This window comes from Strix uralensis, chromosome 32, assembly GCF_047716275.1.
Source record: "Strix uralensis isolate ZFMK-TIS-50842 chromosome 32, bStrUra1, whole genome shotgun sequence".
Lineage (NCBI taxonomy): Eukaryota > Metazoa > Chordata > Aves > Strigiformes > Strigidae > Strix > Strix uralensis.
In genome coordinates, this window is record NC_134003.1 from 2782145 (window position 1) to 2802778 (window position 20634).

The window sequence follows — 20634 nt, forward strand, 5'->3', positions numbered from 1 at the left end:
AAAATTCCCAATTTGGGGCACTTCAGGGAGGGGGGAACCAGGAGGGGAAACCTGGCACGAGCCCAAATAACCCCCAGCACCCCCAAACCTCAGGACCTGGGGGGGGGGGGGGGGGAGCCTGAAACGCCGAATAAGAGGGAAACGCAGCGAGATAAACCCAGCGAACACCTAAACCAGGGTCCTGCTGCTGTCACAACTTTTTCCCGTGGGTTGTCACCACCCCCCCCCGCGGCCAAGAGCCCTTTCGCAGCTCCGAACTCCCCCCCCCAGCCCCGCAAAGCGCAGGTCGTGCTTTAAACCGACGCTGGAAAAGCCCTTTCCAGCCCCTCCACGAGGTTATTTCCCCCCCTGTCAGTCCCCCAAACCCTCCCGGGGGTCCTCAAGCACCTTCTTCCAGCCCCAACGATCTTTCAGCACGTTTGATCTTCTTTATAAAGGCCTTTATTTGACTTAATAGCAAACAAAACACTAGTTTAAACCGAGTGTACGTAGTACACTGTTTACAGCAACGAAGCGGCAACACGTTTAGACGCGACCTACCTCTCCCTCCCGCCCGCTGCCAGGCCCAGGCGGGGGTTTAACATCGCCACGGGGTGGTTTAGTGGGTGCCCTAAGTACAGACGTTATTCGGACGATAAAAAACAAGAAGTCAAACATGGATGAAATGTTACAGAAGTGGGGGGGGAAGGAAAAAAAAAAAAAAAAGACCAAAAAAACCAAACAACCCAAACAAACAAAAAATCCGCAAAAATTAAAGAGACTCTCGGACTAAGGGAGAATTAGGATTGTGTGTTAAACACTGAGGAATCGGGTGTTAAAATGTTAAACGGTTGGGTGTCTTTCCCTAAAGGATGCCTTTAATGTGGTCCATATGATACAAGCCAGCTACGGATCCTAAACAACTCACAGTGGGGGGGGGACAGGTTGGGACAGACCTGGGGACACAGGCATGTGAAGAAGGGCCGGAAAAAAAAAAAACCCCAAACGAACAAAAAAACAAACAAAAAAAAAAGGTCCACAACAAGACAGAAACTCCTGCTTGGTGCATTCCTGTTCCCAGAACCAGGGGGGGGGGCTCCTGTGCGTCCCGAGAGGATCCAGAGACCCTTCGCTGCCTCCATCTTCACCTCTGCCTCGAGAAAACCTACAACGCTTTTATAGGAACTTGAATTCAAGAGGGAGCGAAAAAACAACAACAAAACCCCCCAAAAAAATAAACCTCCTGGATTTGATTCCACCCCCACCCGGTTCGAGGGGCAGGGAAAGGGGTCAGAGGAGAGAAACGGAGAATCTTCTCCTTCCCACCCCCTCCTTTACCGCGAGGAGCAGCGCAAGGGGGACGCTCCCCCCACCCAAATTTGTCACCTCCTTGCCGGGGAGGGAAGGGGGGGGGACAGGGGGAGCACAGGCGGCTGCAGGTGAGACCTCAGGCCCCAGGCGGGGTCTCCCCAAACCTCCCTGCGCTGGCTTAACCCCCCCCCCCGGCCCCCCTTCAAATTGGAAGTAAAGGTTTCACAAATATAAAATCAAGTCAAATCACTCAAAAAAAGACTGAATTTGGGACTAAAGAGGCGATTCCGATGGAGACGCGACGCGCTCGGAGAGGCTAGGAAAAGTTTCGGGAAAAAGACAGCATCATCGCAGCGACACCACAGGGTGGGTTCCCCCCCCTGCACTATATTTCCTGCTACTCTTTTTTTTTGTTGTTGTTGTTTGAATTATAATACAATGTACATCCGTAGTAACGATGCTCCGGCCAGAGCCCCCGAGCGTCAGAAAGTCCATCGGTCGTGTAGTTGGCTTTCACTGCTAAAGCTGTTACTCGCTGAGGCCTCGGGGTTTTGTGTTTGCCGAGTCGAATCTTCCCCTTTTAAGCTCTTCCTGCACACCGGACACGTGTCGTGCTGCGAGAAAAAAAAAACAAACACGGGAGCTTCGAGGAGACGGCGGTTTGACCTGGGTGTGCTGGACATGTGGGGCTTGGGGTGGCCCTGGGAGCCCTCAGCCCCCTCCCCAGGGCTCGGGGTGTCCCTGGGAGTCCTCAGCACCCACCCCCGGGGCTCGCGGTGTCCCTGGGAGCCCTCAGCTCCCCCCCAGGTGCTCGGGGCGTCCCTGGGAGCCCTCAGCCCCCATCCCCGGGGCTCGGGGTGTCCCTGGGAGCCCTCAGCCCCCCCACCCTGAGGCTCGGGGTGTCCCTGGGAGCCCTCAGCCCCTCCCCTGGCGCTCGGGGTGTCCCTGGGAGTCCTCAGCCCCCCCCCCCGGTGCTCGGGGCATCCCTGGGAGCCCTCAGCTCCCCCCCAGGCGCTCGGGGCGTCCCTGGGAGCCCTCAGCCCCCCCCCAGGTGCTCGGGGCGTCCCTGGGAGCCCTCAGCCCCCCCCCCGGTGCTCGGGGCGTCCCTGGGAGCCCTCAGCCCCCACCCCCGGGCGCAGGCTCTTACCAGCTCTAACCACGGCACGATGCAGTTGCTGTGGAAGAAGTGATTGCACGGTAACTGCCGCACTTGCTCCGCTACTGTGTAGTCCTCTTTGCACACAGGACACTCCAGACCCGTATCTGGAAAAGAGAAAGACACGGGCTGAGGAGGGGGAGGCTTTAGCCCACCTGGGCTATGGGCTCCGGGCTCTACAAGCCGTGTACAGACCGGGGAGGGTGGCACTCACAGCCAGGGATCGGAGAAATTCTCCGCGTACGGCCAACAACACCACAATGCATCAAACTGAGGGTATTTGTAGATCACACTCAGGTTGGAGAAGCCCCTCGGGATCAGCGAGTCCAACCCTCAGCCCGACTCTACAAAGTCCTCCCCTACCCCACATCCCCCCACAGCTCATCCAAACAGCCCTCAAACACACCCCGGGGTGGGGACTCCACCCCCTCCACTCTTTCTGGGAAAGATTTTTTTCGTGATATCCAGTCTAAGATGGACTCAGATGAATCCTGACAAAATTTCCTCGCCCAGGATACGGGGGGCACCGCGGAGCCTCGTCCGCAGGAGCCTGGCGGGCTGCCCACGCGCCCTCGGCCACGGGAAACGGCCAAAACCTGCTGCCCCCCCCCCCTTTTTAATGCCCCCCCGCGAATGAACGCAGACAAGAGCACGCTCTCGGCCTCCCGCCGCGGCCCCAGCCCTCTCCGTTCAAACAGGCGAGACCGAGCATTACAACATGGAAATTCTTGGCTTCCCAGACAAGAAGAGGAGACTTGGGTGTACATAAAAAGCGCCAGACAAAAATCTCTGTTGTGGAAACAGCTTTTCTAATCAGTTTGTCTTAATGGAGCGTTTTAGTTTCCAGTAATAGAGCAGCTTGGAGGGAAAGGGATCCTCTGAGCAGCCTTCGGAGACAGCCTTCTGCAAACACAGGGAGAAAAATCCCCGGGACGAGCTAATTGCAAAACCATAAACGTTCTGAGAAACCCACAGGCCCTTCGCTGGCAGCTGCGCTGCAAGAACCTGCGAGCTCGACGCGACATTTCCAGAGAAGTTCGGCACAAACACATCCCGAGCCTCCTCCACCAGCCCCGCCGGGAGCCAGTTTGAAAGGGAAGAAAGCGCCACGCTGAGCCCAGCGCTGGTGAGACCATAAACAGCACAAGCAGGAGAATTCTGAGGAAGGTAAAGCAATCAGGGCCTTGGGAGGCCAAAAAAGTAGCGTTTAGGGGCCGCACAAACACCCTGCAGGATGGAAAAGGTCTTTGCTGATGGCTTGAACCGGCGGAAATCTGAGAGTCCCACAAGAACCGGACACCGAGGGCAGCAGGAGCAAAGCTCAGGATCTCCTGAGCTGGAAGACACGAGTGTCTCCAGCCTGAGTCCAGGCAGGAATTCAGGAGGCTGGAGCCTTCCAGGCCCCAGCGGCAGCCAGGGAAGCGCCAGGGCAGAGCAAAGCAGAGGCCGAGCAGGGGCGGGGGGAGCTCAGGACACGCACGACAAAGCATCCGGAGACGAGCGACATCGGCCACGCGGCGCCTGGTGTCACCTACCGACTTGTTCCTGAGTTACTGTCACCGTCGGGAGAGACGAGATCTTCTCTTTGTCGGCTGGAGGCGGTCCCGTGTTCTCCAACTGCCCCAAGAGCTGCGGGGAAGAAAACAGGCGGCGCTCAGGGCCACGGCTTCGCCGCGCCGAGCATCGCCGTAGGAACACGGAGCACGGAGAGCGCTACGTCCCACCAGAGGCCAGCCAGGCACGGGCCACCCCTGGGGGACATCCAAGTGACAGATGCCACCAGCTTCCCAGGCCCTCGCCAGAAAAATTCCTGTTGCCCAACCCTAGGAGGGAGCTCAGGCCGGTTCAGCCCGGCTTAAATTAAGCGCACCGGTGACCGTTCTCTGCTGCAACGTTCTGGGGGGTGAAACTTTACCGTCACGCCTCTGATCTTGGCAATCCCCCTCCCACCATCGCTGCCCTCTGGGTATTTTCTCTCGCATGGACAGTTGGGAGATGCCGCGGCCATGGGCGAGGGGGCAAAGCTGCTCCTGGAGGATTTTACTCGGCGCTGCTGGGGGCGGGGAGGGAGGAGGAAGGTGCCATCTCTGATCAGACTCATTTTAGGAAGCAGTGAGTAAGGGGGGCGAGACAGGCCCGCGACGCAGCCTGGGAAGCCGGGGGCTAGTTATGAATGGCAGCAGATGGCCCCGCCAGGCGCTTTCGGGAGGTGTCAGCACGACAGCAGCAGCCAAATCAGCTCTGGGTAAAGCATCCGTCTGCTCTCCCCGTCCCAGGGATGCCAACACCCTGCAAGAGGCTGTTTGGGGATGGAGGCTGGACACCCCCGAGCCTCAAAGGAGCCAGACAGAGCTTCTGGGGAACGGGAGTGGACTCGGCTCATCCCTCCACACACCACAGGGGGGAAATGGCTCATGGCTGAAAAATGCCAAGTTTAGTGAGAGATCCGGGGCTGACGCTGGAGATTTTCATCTCCAGGCTCTGCGGAGCCCGTTGCACCACGCGCCCGGTGATAAAGAGGTGAACGAAAATACTGTATTTCCACAGGAATAAGCTCTGACCCCTCTGAAGAGGCAGGAGACAGGCAACCACCACGCCAGAGACTGACGGCCTGTTCCTGCTCCTCACCCAGAACCCGGGGCTCACCCCCAGCACGGGGACTGACCAGAGAGGGGCACAAAGATTTAGAGGCCCAGATCCAAGCCCAGGTTGGCCAGCGTGGGCTTCTCTCCACCCAGGCATGTCGGAGGGTCAGAGAATCACTCAGGTTGGAGAAGCCCCTCGGGATCATCGAGTCCAACCCTCAGCCCGACTCTACAAAGCTCTCCCCTACCCCACATCCCCCCACAGCTCATCCAAACGGCCCTTAAACACACCCAGGGGTGGGGACTCCACCCCCTCTCTGGGCAGCCTATTCCACTCTCTGACCACTCTTTCTGGGAAACATTTTTCCCTCCTGTCCAGTCTGAACCTCCCCTGTTGCAGTTTCAAGCCGTTCCCTCTCGTTCTGTCACTAATTCCCTGGGAGCAGAGACCAGCACCAACCTCTCCACAACGTCCTTTCAGGGAGCTGCAGAGAGTGATGAGGTCTCCCCTCCCCTTCTCCTCCTCACACTGAACAGCCCCAGCTCCTTCCATCGCTCCTCACAGGATTTATTCTCCAGGCCCTTCCCCACCTCGTTGCCCTCCTCTGCCCTCGCTCCAGCCCCTCGAGATCTCTCTCGGATTGAGGTGCCCAAAACTGGACACAACCCTCCAGGTGTGGCCTCACCGATGCAGAGCACGGGTCCTACCTGGGTGACAATAGCATCAAGGCCGCTCTGTCCCCACGCGTAGTCGCCGGGGTTGGAGTGCAGCATCCCGCTCCTGCAGACGAGAGCAGAGAGTCAAGGAAGCTGTTTCACCCACCCCAAAGCGGCCCCGAGGGTTGCACAATCCTCCCAGAGAAGCCACAGTGGGGAGATGGAGCTCCCAGGCACCAGACCACAGCTCTTTACTGGTGTGGACCGCCGTGATCAAAGCCACGGTCTAAACCACGCTCGCTACTCACCAGGAAAAAGGGTGTTGTGAGCCAGGAATCGCTGAGTTTGCAAAAAACCCTGCAAAGATCTGCTGTATTATTCTAAAGAGGGAGGAATTGAAAGAGAAAAAAAAAAGAACAAGTTGAGCAAACAAATAAACGGCGGCGGTTTAGCAAGAATGGGCAGCAAAACACGAAATACTGCTTCGATCAATCGTAGCCGTGTTGTCGTGAGACTCGGGTAACGCGGGCACGGCCCGGAGGAACGCGGGATGCGAACTCATCCGAGTGTGGGAGGGCTGGGAGAGGAAATGACCGAGTTTCCCAAGCACTGACTCGTCTTCCTGTGGTGAGAGTTGGCACCGTCGCAGGCAAAACCCACCTTTCCCACCACGCAGCTTCGATTCGTACCGAGGGGGACAAAGGGTAGAGGTGAAAACCTGCGTTTTCGAGGTGCGAGGGGTCACCTACCATCAGCGCCAGGATCCCATTTCACCAGGTTTCTCCCCGAGATCCTACATTTTTTCCACTGGTGGGGGAAGGAGACACTTGCAGGGGGTAAATCGAGGCCCTTACCCTTCGATGGCAGGGGATCTGTCGGGGCGTGAGCTGCCCCGGGATCGGTACCTCCGCGTCATGGGCAATCGCGGGGGTCGGCTTGGTCCCCAGAGGTCGGCGTGGGCTTGGTGGCCCCTCTCGTTGTCCCTGCTGTCTTGATCCAGTGAGCTGCTACTCAGAAAGGGTCTGAAGTCAGGAAAGAACATTGTGTGGTCCAAATGGTCCCAAAGCTGCGGGGAGAAAAGGGGAGACACAAACCACACACGGCTCCGTCACTGAGCCCCACACGGAGGCAGGGAAGCCCACCTCGACAGAAGCAACCCAGCAAATTCCTACGGTTACCATGGCTCCCAGAAAAAAGTCTGGCAAAAAACGCTTAATTATAGCCCAAACTAATCAGATGTACCACCCCCGGGAAGACCAACACGTCAGCTCTTTCCTGCTCTCTACAGATCCCAACAACATCTGTTTTGTTAAGCCACCCCAGGGCACTGCGAGGGTCGGTCTCTCTCTCTCCAAGGAGAGTTGGGGGGGATAGTGCTGCGCACCCGGGTCCCCCCACCCACGGGCTCTGGGTCCTCACAGCCACGGGTGACAAAAGGATGTGGCCCAAAGAAGCAAAGCACGGCCCCGAGGAGGAGGGTTTGTGTCCCTGGTTGCGTCCTGCGGTTCAGCGTACGTGACACGGCAGGACAGAGCAGCGTGAAACGGCCGAGAAGGAAAAATCTTGCCCGGGTCAGGCTGTCTGGGGGGGTCTGTCCATGCAGGGAAAGCCACCTCCCGGCCCTGCAGCAGATCTACGCGCTGCTGGTGCCGCAAAAACCCACCTGGCTCCTCGACCAAGTCAAATTGCCAGCCCTGAGCCTCGCTGAGGAGGAGTGGGGCCACAAGTCAAGAGCTCCTGGCTACGGACCCTGCTGCCAGCCTGCAGAGAAACTGGGGGGTGCACAAAACCACCCAGGAACCCACAGCAAGGCGCCCCCACCCTGAGCCACAGCTCGGAGCCGAGAGCCCCCCTCAGCGACCCTCTCCTGGAAAACCCCTTCGGTTTTATTCCCTCTGCAATTCGGATCGCCCACGGATTAAAGTAACAGCTGAGGAGGGCACTGAAGATTTATTGTGGGTTTATGGAAAAAAAAAAAAATTCATAGAGGACAAGAAAACAAGGAGCATGAGACAAGAAACCCTTCGTGTGCCACGCGGGGGCAAGCGGCTGCTCACGCTCGGTGTGCCCAGGCCGAAAGCGCTCCTGGAAGGAGCAGTGCCCTCGGCTTTGCTGCGGGAATTAAACGCTCCAGAGCGTAACACCAGGGTTGTTCTTTTCTTATTTCTACTAAACCCTCATCATGTGTTATGACACGATCAGAGCGGCTTCGTTTCCATTTCACACCAAATTAGCTCACTTGAAAAGTCTCTCGCGTTGCCTGGTTCAATTTGGTGTTGGAGGAAAGGGAGAAGTCAAGTTTATGACCCGTTCTCTGAATTAATACCCCGCAGACAAGAGCTTTGCTTGTTCTCCTGCTGCTTATGATCAAGACAGAGCTCTGCCTGCCCGCAGCCACCCTGCTGAGAGAAGACTTTCATTTATTATTAATCCTAAAAGGTATTTAAATTTACACAGCGCCTTTCATGCCGAGGCATCCCAAAGCTCTTTGTAAACCAGCGCACGGGCTACGAGAGGAGATGGCTTCATCTCGCCGGAACACGGGCTGCGGCGCCGGGGAGGAGCAACGTAAAGGCGACGGTTTTGTTCAGGAGACAAATGGAGAGGAGGGGAGGAGGGGAGAGGCAAACCAGCCGTAGGCCGGGAAGGTGGAAGCGAACGGGAGGGATCCGGATCCGAAGCACAAAGCCGTAGAGGAATTTCAGTGATTTGGTGACCCTGTTTCTGGCACTGAGGCAGCACCCGAAGGAGCTCAGCGACACCACAGCCCCCCCAGATCTACCCCGGCCAACCAGCTGCGGCTCAAGACAGCGGCGCGCTCCCCTGGCAGAAAAACAGTTAAAACTCCTCAAGAACCGAGGAAATTAATAACCTGATCTCCGAGCAAGGCCTGCTGGCGGAGGAGCCGTGTAGAAGTTTTATTTCTGTTTTACAGAGCTGAACTGAAGGGAAACAGAGCCCTGAGAAAGGGAGCCTGGAGCCACCCTGCCTTCCCCGGGCTCTGGGCGAGGAGCTGCCGCCGCAGCCACGGGCCCAGGGTGACTCAGGCGAGGCCACGGCACGAGTCCAGGGCGCGTATTCACGGAGCTCGGCTCAGGCCGCCGGCACGTGCCCACCCGTTTGGGGTAAGAAAAGACGCTTCCAGCCCTCGCTGCCCAGCAGCCCCGGCTCTGAGGGCCATGCAACTGAATCACAGGACACGGATTTTAATATGAGTTTGGGCTTTTTAGACAGTTGCGTTTCTGGTGAAACTGGGAGCAGCGATGAGCAGGGAGGAAAGGGCAGTCAGGCAACACCCTCCCTGCCCGGCCGAGCGTCACCGACACCAGGGGCCAGCGTGTCTTTCTAGCATCTTCTCTCCCTGCCCTGCCCAGTGAGGACATCTCTGGCAGGTCTCAACCCCGGCAACGTCAACAGTCTCCTCAAAATTCACCAAGTTCCTGAAAACTCTTAGGAAGGTCCTTTTCACAAGGCAACGCGTGAAGATGCTTTGACATAACCGCAGCCGGAGCCGAGGCTGAAAACCTCTTTGTGGCAACAGTTTTAAACAAAAAAAACCCCAACAAAGCAAGATGGCAAAACTCACCTCTGCGAACTGTGTGGATGGGCTGTCGTCTATGCCGCTGCCATCTAGAAAACTGGAGGAAAAAGAGGTGGGTGAGAGCAGGTCACCCTCTGGAAATCAGCTCCCGCTCCAGGGTTAAACACCCACGGGAGCTGATGGGAGCAAGACAGTCCCCGTGTGGTCTGAGAGAGAAAGGGATGAGCAAACATCCTGCCTGCGTGAACACAGCGGAATAATTCCTAGGGGGAACAAAGGACTATTAAAATGAAAAGGTTTGTTTACGTGCCAGCACACTACGCACAACCTAACCGTGGAAGAAACGTGGTTTCTAACTGTCCAGACTCTGGAAGAGCCTCTGAAGAGGAGGCGTCTGAGACGGAGCATCGTCATTCTGCAACGGGGATCGTGCGCTAAGCGCCCCAGAGGAGCCCTCCAGTCTCGCCTTAAGTGACAAGGACACATTTCTATTTAAGAAGAGGACGTAGTGTGACATTAAGTCACCCCCTCAGTGACACCCGGCCCCAGATTCCTGCTGTGGCAAGTCTCGGATAGCACAGGGTCACGTAATCACTGCCGCCCTTTCATCTCGCCTACCCCCACCCCAAATCAAGCCGTTTTCTCAGCAATTACTCAAGACTGAATATAGTAAGTGCTGAACAGGCACCGTTTGGGATCCAGCACCGTGTTCTGCTGGGTGACCACTGACCAAATCGGTGCTCCCAGAGAGAAAAGGTCTTTCTGTCTCTCTTTGACCTGAGCTGTGAGAGCGGAGAGGTGGTCAGGAGGCTGAGCTGGGGCCGACGGAGGGAAAAAGAAAGGTACTGTGAGTCACTGGGATACAAGCTGGGTTCCTAAAAAAAAGATAAAGTAATGCTTTTCGCTCTAATAGACCAAAAACCTGTAAGAGCTTTTGTTGACGGGACCCTGTACAGCCTTAACTCACAACTCCCACCTTCCTGGAAATCATCCCCAAACCCCTTCCTGTGGCTCCAGCACCGCTTTCAGGCTCATCCAGTACAAAGTCCAAATTCACCCGGATATATGAGCTTTTCTTCTGCATTCCTTACTTTTTAGAGGCTTTACACCAGGCACCTTATAAACCCAGAAGAAACGTAAGCGTGTGGCAAAGCAAGCAGCACATCGACGCGGACGTTACCTGGAATCATCTGTGACTTCTTCGATAAAGCCGGATTCACATCTCGGGCAGGTGTACTCCTGCAGAGACAGGGGGAGCTGGGGTTAGCCACCAAGCATTCGCTTGGGATTTCAGGGAAAAAAAAAAAAAGCAGAGCTCAAGAAGTTACACGCCAGGAGCCTAATGGGGGGCGGGGGGATTCCTGATCTCCACCTCCCCGTGCAGGCACTCCGGAGGACCAGGGTTTCGGTTTCATTAAGAGGATTTCAAAGCCCGGTGATTACAGCAGATATTATTAACCTCGACTGACAACTGTGGAATAGAAAAACACCCTTCTCAAGACCACGCACCGTTAGCGGCGGATTGAAGAAAAATAAATTAACCCCCCCACACACACCTACAGCTTCAAGCCTGTCCAGATAATGACATTTAAGAAAAGAGCCATTTCCAAGCTTGCTGCAAGGCCCCGGCCAGGGAAAGCCAGTCACTTCAATTAAAGTGGTGTCAGAAAGCAACGAGCTGCCGGGAGCTGCCTTTGGTGCGGGCGGCTCTCGCAGGGAGCTTACAGAGACCTTCCGCAGTTATCAGAGTTAGAAAAGAAATATTTTTTCACTTTTCTCCGCCAAACCGTTTCAGCCAGGCTCGCCGGCTGTTGGATCGCCGGTACCACCGGTACCCTCCCTCCGAGCACGTCGGCCCCTCAGCAAGCTGAAGGATTTGGGCTGTGCAGTAGGAACACACAGCCCCGGGGCTGCTCTCCCTGGCACATCACCTGGAGAAAAAGCAGAAAAAGCAGCTCCTCCCAAGGCCACAAAACCCCAGAGTGAAAGGCTGAAACATGCACCTTTCCCACTGCCGGCCCCCCCACCCCGAGCCTGTCCCCCACAGCCGAGGCGCTGGGCACCAGTAAAGCAGGACGGAGGTGGATGGGTTTGCTCTGGGGGTGCAAAGCTTTTAAGGATGGGAGAGGGGGAACTGGATAATCCAGAGGCTTCCCGACTCCGGAAGGCGCTGCCAGGGCCATCAAGGCAGGGTCTGCCGCAGGGACAGACGGACATGCGCAGCCAGGGCACGGCACGTGGAGAAGAGGCACCTCTGGGTCCACCTTGCAGCACCGCCCTGAACTCGGGGCCCCCACGGGCACCCCCCGTCACCTCCCTGGTCAGAACGAGGGGGGAAAACCTCCCGCAGCTCCTCCAAACTCCTCGGCCCACGCTCTGCCGGTGCTACAGGAGCCCAAGTTCTGCGTCAAGGGTGGGGAAAAGCCACTATCCAGCCTCCCCACCCCCAGCCCTCCTCAAAACCAGCCAAAGGAGAAAAACCCCCATTTCCCCCGCGGTTCCTCACCCGCCCCGGGGCAAACACGGACACAGGGAGTATCAGCCCAGGCTCTGTCTTCCCAGCGACGCGCGTTTGCCAGCTCCTTATCCCCCCGGAGAAACACGAGCGCTGCCCCCCAGAGCGAGAGCGGCCTCGCCAGCCTCCACCCGGGCCAAGGGCGCATCCAGCCACACCACCACGATCCTGCCTTCGGCTCCGGGGAGCTGGAGCTTTTAGAAGCAGCGGGGAAGATTTCTTTAGAGGAGAAAAGTTTTCCTCTGTTTTCAAGCCCTCGCTTTGTCCCAGAGCCGCGGATCGGCTTCAAAAAAGGCCAAAGCATTGCCAAAACCCAAAAGCACCCCCAGACCCTCCCTCCCCAGCGCTCCCAAAACCCGCGCTCCGGGCAGCGATTTGCCAACCGATTTGTGGGGGCTTTGTCCACAAATAAACCCTCCTGATAGGAGCCTTGCTTTCTTCGCTCACGCTGCCCAGACCACAGATAAAAACCCCACCAGCGTCCTGTGAGCCACAGCCCAGCGCCCTCAGAGTCCAGCCCCGCACCCTAGACCCGGAGCCTGACAAGGAAGAGGAGAGATAAGACAAGACACCGAAGACGGCGGCACAGCGGCTGCTCCAGCTCCTTCCTTTGAACTCCCAACACGCCGCCGCGCTCCAGGACCGATCAAATTCCCGGCGCAGCGTTACCAGAGCCGGGGCGCAGGCGAGACACCCCCCCACCCTGTAACACAATTCCAGTTCACCCAAAGGCTTTTTTTTTTTTAGGTTCAGCTTCCCGTCCCCGCACGGTTCCGGATCATTTTCCCACTGAATCTGTATTTCCCTGGGAACGGCACAAAACTCCTCTAGACCCCTCAATTCATCTCGTTTTGCTTTTTTTCGTCCCCGAAGCAAAGCAATATTTACCAAGGGCTGTGGGGGCAACTCGCTTGCCAGCTTGAGCGGCTTCAGAGATGGAGAAGAGCGCGGTGGGGGGCTGCCCGCAGCAGCTTCGCTCCCAAACCGTGCGTGACACCCCGGCCTGCGACGGGAGAGGTCGAGCGCAGGTTTGCACAAAGGCCCATTTAGGCGGCCGAACATGTGGTGTATTTTCAAAAGAGCTCCAGCCTTGAGTATAATGGGAACTGATGGGTGATGAGCTCTTAGAAAGGAAAAAAAAGGAGGGGAAAAAAAAAAAAAAAAATCTGTCTGGGACTTTCGGTTTTGCATCCGTGAACTGCAAGGCTAACGAGAATAGACGCGTGCGTTTGGAAGAGGAATGTGCGTCGCTCGGTTCTGCGTAGGAGCAAACCGCGGGGGTAAATGCCACCACCGTGGAGAGCGAGCCCGGCGGCCCGCCCGGGACGGCGGCGGGTTCCAGCGCGGACCCACCTCCCAACAAAAATCCTAATACGGCGGGCGGGCGGAAAAAAAAAAAAAAAAAAAAAAAAAAAAGAGAGCTCTTTTTCCGGGCTTTGCGAAATGCAGAGTACTCGCAGGTGTCCCTCTTCAGAGACGCCGGGGCTGAGCTGCAAACTCGAAGCGAGGAGCAGCGGACGCCTGGCATTTCTTAAAAGTAACAAATACGTACGGAACCTAAAGCCAGGCACTGAAATACTGGGGTCAAAAAGCTCATTTCGTACCACACCACCCCATTTCATACCACACCACCCCATTTCATACCACACCACCAGGCTTCAGAGCGACACCGAACCAGGAGGACATTCTACGCTGCCTAAAAATCCTTCACTTAATTAATTTCCAGCCTTTTCCCTGTCAAAATGACCACGTCAGAAAGATTTTTTTTAAATTTTTTTCCCCTAAACTTAGCAGGAGGCCGCGCCATCAGGGACGCTGCAGGTCTGAGGCATTTCTGGAAGCTTTTGAATGTTTCTTTTTATGTCACAATCCGTATGGAAATTACCAGCGTCTTGCCCAGAAGCTCGAATGTACAGTCAGAGCATGAAGAGAGATAAAAATGGCATTTGGGATAAATAGCAACAGGGGGGAGGGAGAAGGGAAACCAGAACAGACGACGGGAGGTGGGTGGGACACTGCAGAGCCATCGCACGCACGGAGCGGCACGAGCCCCCCGTCTTACCTCCCCGCTTTCTGCGGGAGGTTTAGGGATGCATCGCCCGGCCCCGGTCTCTGCCTGCAGGGAAAGAGGTTGATGGGTGCCCCAAGCCCCAAAAACTGCCACCGCGACCGTTCTGGTGAGCACAGGGACCTCGTTCCCCAAGCAGGATCCAGCCAGAGCGTGACACAAAAAAAAAAAAGAGACTTTCCAGGGAGGAACGACAGCGTCCTATGGCTCCGAGCCCCCTTCAGCTTGGTGGTCTGTGCTTCCCAGAAGGAAACGAAACCAAAAATCCCAGGAGGAGCCCCGGCGGCCCGCGGCTCTGCCCAAGGGGAGCCCGCTGTGTCCTGCTCGCCAGAGCCGCACGCTCGTCAGCAGCCAGATGATTTCCCAAGCAGCCAGAACTGGGTGGCACATCCAAGTCTAGCCTAAGCCCGTCTGTCAGGAGTGGAGTTGCTAGACTTGATCCCACATCGGGGTAGAAAGGACGGACTGAAGGTTCTTCAGCCCCTGGTTCGTGGGTCTGTACACCCAGGCGGTCCCCAAGCCCCCCTTCACCTCCAAAACAGAGGGAATATAATTCCAATTAAGCAGCAAGCAAAGGTGTGTGGCACCAAACCGGTCTGAGTTTAGAGGTCGCTGCGGAAAACTGAATTTAGAGACTACGAAGCACCAGGAAAAGCAACGTGCAGGCTGCTGCGGTGCATCGACGGTGCTGTTTGGGTTCCCGGGCTGCGCAGGCACGTGGCCAGGCTCGGGCAGAGGCACCGTCCCTGCCTTCGCCCCGTTCATCCGCCCTTGCCCTCTCCTGGCTCTGCCAGGCACCGGCAGCTGGGAGAGGAGACATCACAGCAAGCTCCCTGATCAGCAACGGGCTCCAACAAAGCAGAGAGAATTAGGCAAGCTGAGAAGTTTTCCCCGATTCTTGCTCCATCCAGCAGCGGCGCACGCTTCTCCCTCGGTCGCTTGTCCTCTCCTCGATGGCCGCGAGCCCGTCCCAGGGCTCTAACCCCGACATAATGACCTTCCCCTCTCTCCACCAGGCAGCTACGGGCAGGGTAACTCAGCTCCACCACTCCGGGCTTGGGTTGACTCATTCGTCTTGTCAAATTAAATATCCCTCCTGTAATCCCCACAGCTGCAGCGACAGTAACTCCTCATCTTTACGGACTGTGCAACATCCCTCCGCGCCGTCCAAACCGGCTTCACCCAAGAGGCGGCCGCTCCTCGCGTTCAATAAACCACGTGGTTTATGTTTGACGTGGGGAAAAAGAGAAAGAGCCAGAGAACTGACCCGAATTCAACACTTTAGAGCCACACGATCGGGTTACACCTGATCACACACCTCAACCCTCAGACAGAAAAAGATGGTTCCTGCATTCTCACGGGAGGAAGCAGCAGCAAAAACAACCTCCCCGGCATCTCCTCCCCCGGCGGGACGCGGGAGCTCCCCAGATCTGCTCCTGAGCCAGGACCACACGTCTCAGCTCTGGGGCTCAACAGCTCCTCCCCAGGACCCCGCTCCTCGGGGCAGTTTATCGCCTCCACACACGCGTTTTCACCACCCAAGGACTCTCCTCACGCTACGCGTCGGCCGTGGAGGCTGCGGCCAGAGGGTGCTGGAAGCCAGAAGCATAAAAGCGTCTTTAAAAAGTCAGTAGGTGAATTCTTGGAGGATTGTGATTCTTAAACTCAAGAGCGCAGGCACAGCCTCCAGCTCAGGAGATGCTTCAGCACGGGGAGGTCGAGAAGAAAAGCTGCTCAGTAACCCCTCGCTTCCCACTCCCTTGTCCCTAATCCCTCCCCTAGTCCCTCTCAGAGGGGAGCTCCAGAGCTCAAGTGACCCAAAACAGCTAATTTTATGCAAAAAGGTCGTTAGCTTTTGGGTTTGGGGGTTTTTTTGTGTTTTTTTTTTTTTTTTTAAATTAAAACCATTTTGCCAAGAGAAGACAAAGCAGTTGTCACACCAGAGAGCAGGCGACGTCCAACGCTCTGGGACAGCATCCCCTTACCCACTCGCTGCCGAACAAAGCCACGACCCCAAACCCCAACCCCAGAATTTGCTGCTTCCTCCTCCTCCTCCTCCCCCCGGCGCAAGGACAGGGCCCTCGGCGAGACGCGGACGCGCCCTTCGCTATCAATATTAATCGTGTTATCAGCGGGGCTGCAGCCGGGGGCTGTCGTCTCCCAACCTCGCCTCCCCTTCAGCATCGCCGCCGCGGGTCACCGGCCGATTCGAGCGTTTCTCTGAAGCTCCATCACCGAAACGCCGGGCGGCAGCTCTCAGCCTGGCACCGCGGGAGCGCCAAAATCCCTGCTCGGCTTTGCCTCTCATCAAGCCACATGTTCTTTTTCTCTCTCTCGGGTTTTTCCTCCCCACTTTAAAATAAAAACACCCGCAGGGCTGCAGCCCCGTCAGGCCGTGCACACAAATTGGAATAGTCGGCAGAATCGTTAAACATCGGCCGGCTTCTGAGCACCAAACCAGCGCTGCAGCCCCAAGGCCCGGGCAGCAATGGGCCCAAGGTAAGCCCAGCCCAAGGGCCAAGGCAAGACCACCCCAAGGCTCAACGCAAGACCAGTCCCAAGGCAAGACCACCCCAAGGCCCAACACAAGACCAGTCCCAAGGCAAGACCACCCCAAGGCCCAACGCAAGACCAGCCCCAAGGCCCAACGCAAGACCAGCCCCAAGGCCCAAGGCAAGACCAGCCCCAAGGCCCAACGCAAGACCAGTCCCAAGGCAAGACCACCCCAAGGCTCAACGCAAGACCAGCCCCAAGGCAAGACCAGCCCCAAGGCCCAAGGCAAGACCAGCCCCAAGGCCATCCCAACCCAATGCAGCCATCAAGACCCAACCTCCCATCAACGCTACAGGCTCCTGCTGACACAGAGACAGCCCCCAACCGCCCCGAAAGGGCCAGAGGTGACCTCTCAAGGTGCTGTCCTGCTCGGGGCACCCACATGTCGGCGTGTGCAGGCAGGGAGGAAAGTTTACGCCACCTCTGCCCACTCTCGGGAAGGTTCCAGCTCACTGATGAAGCCAGAGGATGCAGCAGCTCTGCTGAGGACGACTGCTGCAGCTAAACCTGATGCGCTGGGGGCCCTCGCCGGGTCCCGCAATGGCAACAGACACCGTGGCGGTGGTGTGTTCGCGCTGGGAGGAGGCAGCGGCCCTGCGCCTCTAAATCTTTCCTGAGGAGCAGCAGCTCCTCTTGCTCAGACCGGACAGACAAAACGATCTGCAGGCGGGGTTTTAGTTTAGGTTGCCATTATCCTGGTGAGAGCAGCTTTAAAAAAACCCAAACCAGTGCGCTCAGCATTTGTTTTGTTTTTGCAAAGACAGGGAGAGAAGTTACTTGTCTGGGGTGAGAGGGGAAAAAAAAAAAAGGTCAGGGCGTAGAACTGCATGCTGATCTCGGAAAACGGGTCCAACTTCTCCCAACTTCTCACTTTCAGTTTTGTAGATCCTCCCCCACGGAGACAGTAATGGCTCTGCTGATGGTAAACTGAGGCACCGAGGGAGAGTTACTGGCCCAAAAGAAACCAGCGCTGGGCCAGACTGGGGTGCCCACGGCCAGCGCTCCTCCTGCAAGGCAGGGTGACAGCCACGCAGCCTGGCGGGACAAGGGGACCCTCCGAGGACAGAGCAAAGGGAAGCGGCAAAAGCAACTCCCAAGGTCACCCCGTTGCAGCCCCGCAGCCACGTCCTCCCCACAGCCGGGGGTTGGGGTGACACCCCCACGCCGACTGTCCCCAAGCCACGGGGACAGCACCGACCCAACGGAGCAGCTGGTCAAGTCACGCTCCTCAAAGCGCGTCCTGGCGCTGAGTGAAGATTGCAAAAGCCTCTCCCAGCCGAGCCGACCGGCCGGGGAAGGGCGTAAGGACGTTCCAGCCACGCTTTCCTTCAAAGGGACGATGTGAAGGAACAGGTTTGGGGACAACTGACAGTCCCCAGCAGGTCACAGGGAACCTGCCCATCCCCATCCCCGCCCCAGGGCCAGGACAGAAAAGCAGAGATCTCAAAAGAGCAAAAATATTCATTACCGTGGCAGGCACAAGCTCCAAATAAATGTTTTTAGAAAGCCAGGACTGTAACAACCTGCATTTCTAGACCCACCAAAAGCTGGTCCCTACCGAAATCCATCTGTATCCGGAGGGGAACCAGAGAGGCAAAACAGCCTCCACCGAGGCCTCAACCCTGCGCTGGGTTTCTGGGTGCTCTTGAAATAGAAACTGGAGCAAGACACGCCGGGAGAGCTGGGCAAGGCCCCCTCCAGGCAGAGGATTCGGCGACCTCTTTAATGCCCACGCAAAGCAGAAGGGACTTCGGTCCGCCCGGGCTCCCGATTTAGAAGCGAAGGAAAGCGTTCGCAGCACGCCGGATCCGAGGGAACGACAAAGCAGCGGAGGTTTGATGTAAAGGTGTTGTGTGGAGCAGGCCTGGACTTTTATTCCCAGGACAAACAAGATTATTGAGGCACCAGGAGAGCCCGAGTCTCGTGGATGGACACGGTTTGAACAGGTTTTGGACAGTAATTCTTTTAACAAAGTGGATTTTGAAACACTGGAGGGTGAAGTGCTGAAGTCAGCAACAGAGGGAAGTGGTAGAAAAAGAGAGTTAAGCAAAATCTGGGAGATGGGAGGGAAGAGAAGCACCCAAAGGTGAAGCTACCGGCTCCAGAGAAGAGGAGCTGGGATGGATTTGGATGCAGATATCCGATTTCCATCCCGCCAGACGAGGATAAGCCTCGGGGGGATGCTTGTGCCTGCAGAAGCCCCCGCTGGAGGCTGTGCCGGGGCCGAGCACTTTCGGGGCCTGCACACACCCCTCTCGGGGTGGCCAAGGGGCCACGTCGCTCCGTTTCCCTGGATTTGACAGAAATCAGGGAAGGGGTCTTGGCGCCCGAGGGGTCTGCGCGTGGCCTCGCTCCCATCCTGCCGACGGGCAGCAGGGAGGGCTCCAGCACCCTTGGAGAGTAAAGGAGCAGATCCACAATTCACAGCTCAGAAATGAACTTTTTGGGTTAATTGAAGCCCATCACTCCCTGCCTGAGGATCCCAGGGTGACTGCAGGTGCCGGGAGACACAGTCCCCGACCAGCAGCCGAGCAAGGGCGGCTCACAAATGGGACTTGATGTAGGTGCAGCCCGTCCCACGCCGACCCCTCCGTCCCACGCCGCTCAGCCGGGTGAAGGTGGCCGCCCGGTTCACCCCCTCCTGCTGCCGCCCCACACGCCAGCCCTGTCTGCATCCCCCCAGTCCTGCCCCTACCCCCTCCCAGGCTGGGCACTGGGATGATCCCCACCGCTGTGGGGACCGGGAGCGTCAGCCCAGTCCTGCCCCCTCTCCCCAGATGTCCCCCAACCTCAGCAATCACAGGCCAAACCTTTCAGGCTTAAAACCCCAGAAAAAGGGAAGGGGGGAATATCGAGGTCAGGTCAGCCCAGACCCACTTCGAGCTGCCTTGCTGAGGGGCCACGGGGATTTGTCACCTCCCTGCTCACCCCTCTGGGCTTGGGGGTGTTGGGCTGCCCAGATACGGGGGGCTCAAGCTCCCCTCTGCCCCTCACCCGGAGGGACAGCGGCAATGAAAAACCCCTCGCAGGCTTGGTTAGGGGGTGAAAGCTGGGGGTCACCCCTGGGAGGGAGCCATATACAGCCCCCCCAGCTACTCTCTGCAGCCTTCTGCAGGGCCACCGGCGCTTCGCAGAAGGATGAGAGGCCCCATCCTCTCCTATAGCCCCACAGATGTTGGGTGTGGGTCAACCTGTGCTCAAGAGGGGTTTTTTGGGGAGGGGGAGTCACTGTGCTCAGCCCCCACAACATTCAACAGGATTTGAGAGTTCACCCCTTTCTACAGGGCCTGGGCTGTGGGGGGGTCACCCCTAACCGATGGGTTTCTGAAGAACCACCCCTTCCCTGGGGGATTTTGGGGGTCACCCCTTCCCTGCAGGGTTTAAGGAAGTTTGGGGGTATCACAGCAGCCTCCGAGGCTTTGCAGGGCAGCCCTGGTTCGGGGGGCACCCCTTCCCCACAGGATGGGGGGGCACCCCTTCCCCACAGGGGGCAGTAAATAATTTAGGAAGGGGGGTGTCCCATCTGCCTGTAGGGTGTCATGGGAACGCCCCTTCCCCAAAGGTCAGGGAGGGGATGGGGGGGTCACCCCTGCCTGCAGGGTTTGGGGGGGCTGCCCTTCCCCAAAGGTCAGGGAGGGGATTGGGGGGGGGGGTCACCCCTGCCTGCAGGGTTTGGGGGGGCTGCCCTTCCCCACAGGGGTCAGGGAGAGGATGGGAGGGGTCACCCCCACCTGCAGGGTTTGGGGGGGATAATCGCCCCTCCCCAGGCTGAATCCCGGGCAGGAACCCCCGCCCTGAGGGGATATCTGGGGGGGGAAAGGCGGACGATCCCCTCAGCCCCGGGGCCGGCGGAGACCGGCCCGCGCCCACCGGGGAAGGCGAAGGGGGGGGGGCAGCGGCGCTGAGAGGCCTCGGCCTCCCCCCACACCCCCCTCCCCGCTGCGGCCGCAACCCCCGGTGCTTACCGGCAGCTTGGGGCTGACCTCCCCCTTGCAGCTGTGGCAGAAGAAGCGGTGCTGGGACACGGCGGCCGCCGCCGAGGCCTCCGCCATCTTCTCTCTCCCCCGCCTCCGCCGGCTCCTGCCGTCAGTCCTCCGCCACAGCAGCGAGGCCGCGATCCGCCATAGAGCGTCGGCGGAACGACCCGCTAGCCACAAACTTCCGGTCTACTCGTCTGCTCCAGACCGGGCAGCGAGGGGGCGTGGGTAGAGCGTCACCTGGGCCCAAAGAGACGGTGCGGGCAGAGCGTCGCCCTGGCCCGGTCCTCCA

General features: G+C 57.9%; 1 protein-coding gene across 1 annotated transcript; it reads right to left on the bottom strand.

Moving 5' to 3' along the window:
- Window positions 1–418: 418 nt before the first annotated feature.
- Window positions 419–20550, bottom strand: RNF115 (ring finger protein 115). The gene is made up of 9 exons (XM_074853025.1): window positions 20331–20550; window positions 10410–10468; window positions 9275–9326; window positions 6543–6754; window positions 5997–6068; window positions 5740–5812; window positions 3982–4075; window positions 2438–2553; window positions 419–1904 (listed from the first exon to the last, which is right to left on the bottom strand). The coding sequence occupies exons 1-9, from the start codon at window positions 20415–20417 to the stop codon at window positions 1773–1775; spliced, it is 897 nt and encodes a 298-aa protein (XP_074709126.1). The 5' UTR covers window positions 20418–20550; the 3' UTR covers window positions 419–1772.
- Window positions 20551–20634: the final 84 nt, after the last annotated feature.

Coding starts and splice junctions, on each gene's coding strand:
- RNF115 (XM_074853025.1), bottom strand. CDS start 20,417: ATGGCGGAGGCCTCGGCGGCGGCCGCCGTGTCCCAGCACCGCTTCTTC. Junction 6,755..9,274: donor CATCCACACAGTTCGCAGAG/GTGAGTTTTGCC, acceptor TTCTCCCCGCAG/CTTTGGGACCATTTGGACCA. Junction 2,554..3,981: donor AGTAACTCAGGAACAAGTCG/GTAGGTGACACC, acceptor TCTCTTTTCCAG/ATACGGGTCTGGAGTGTCCT.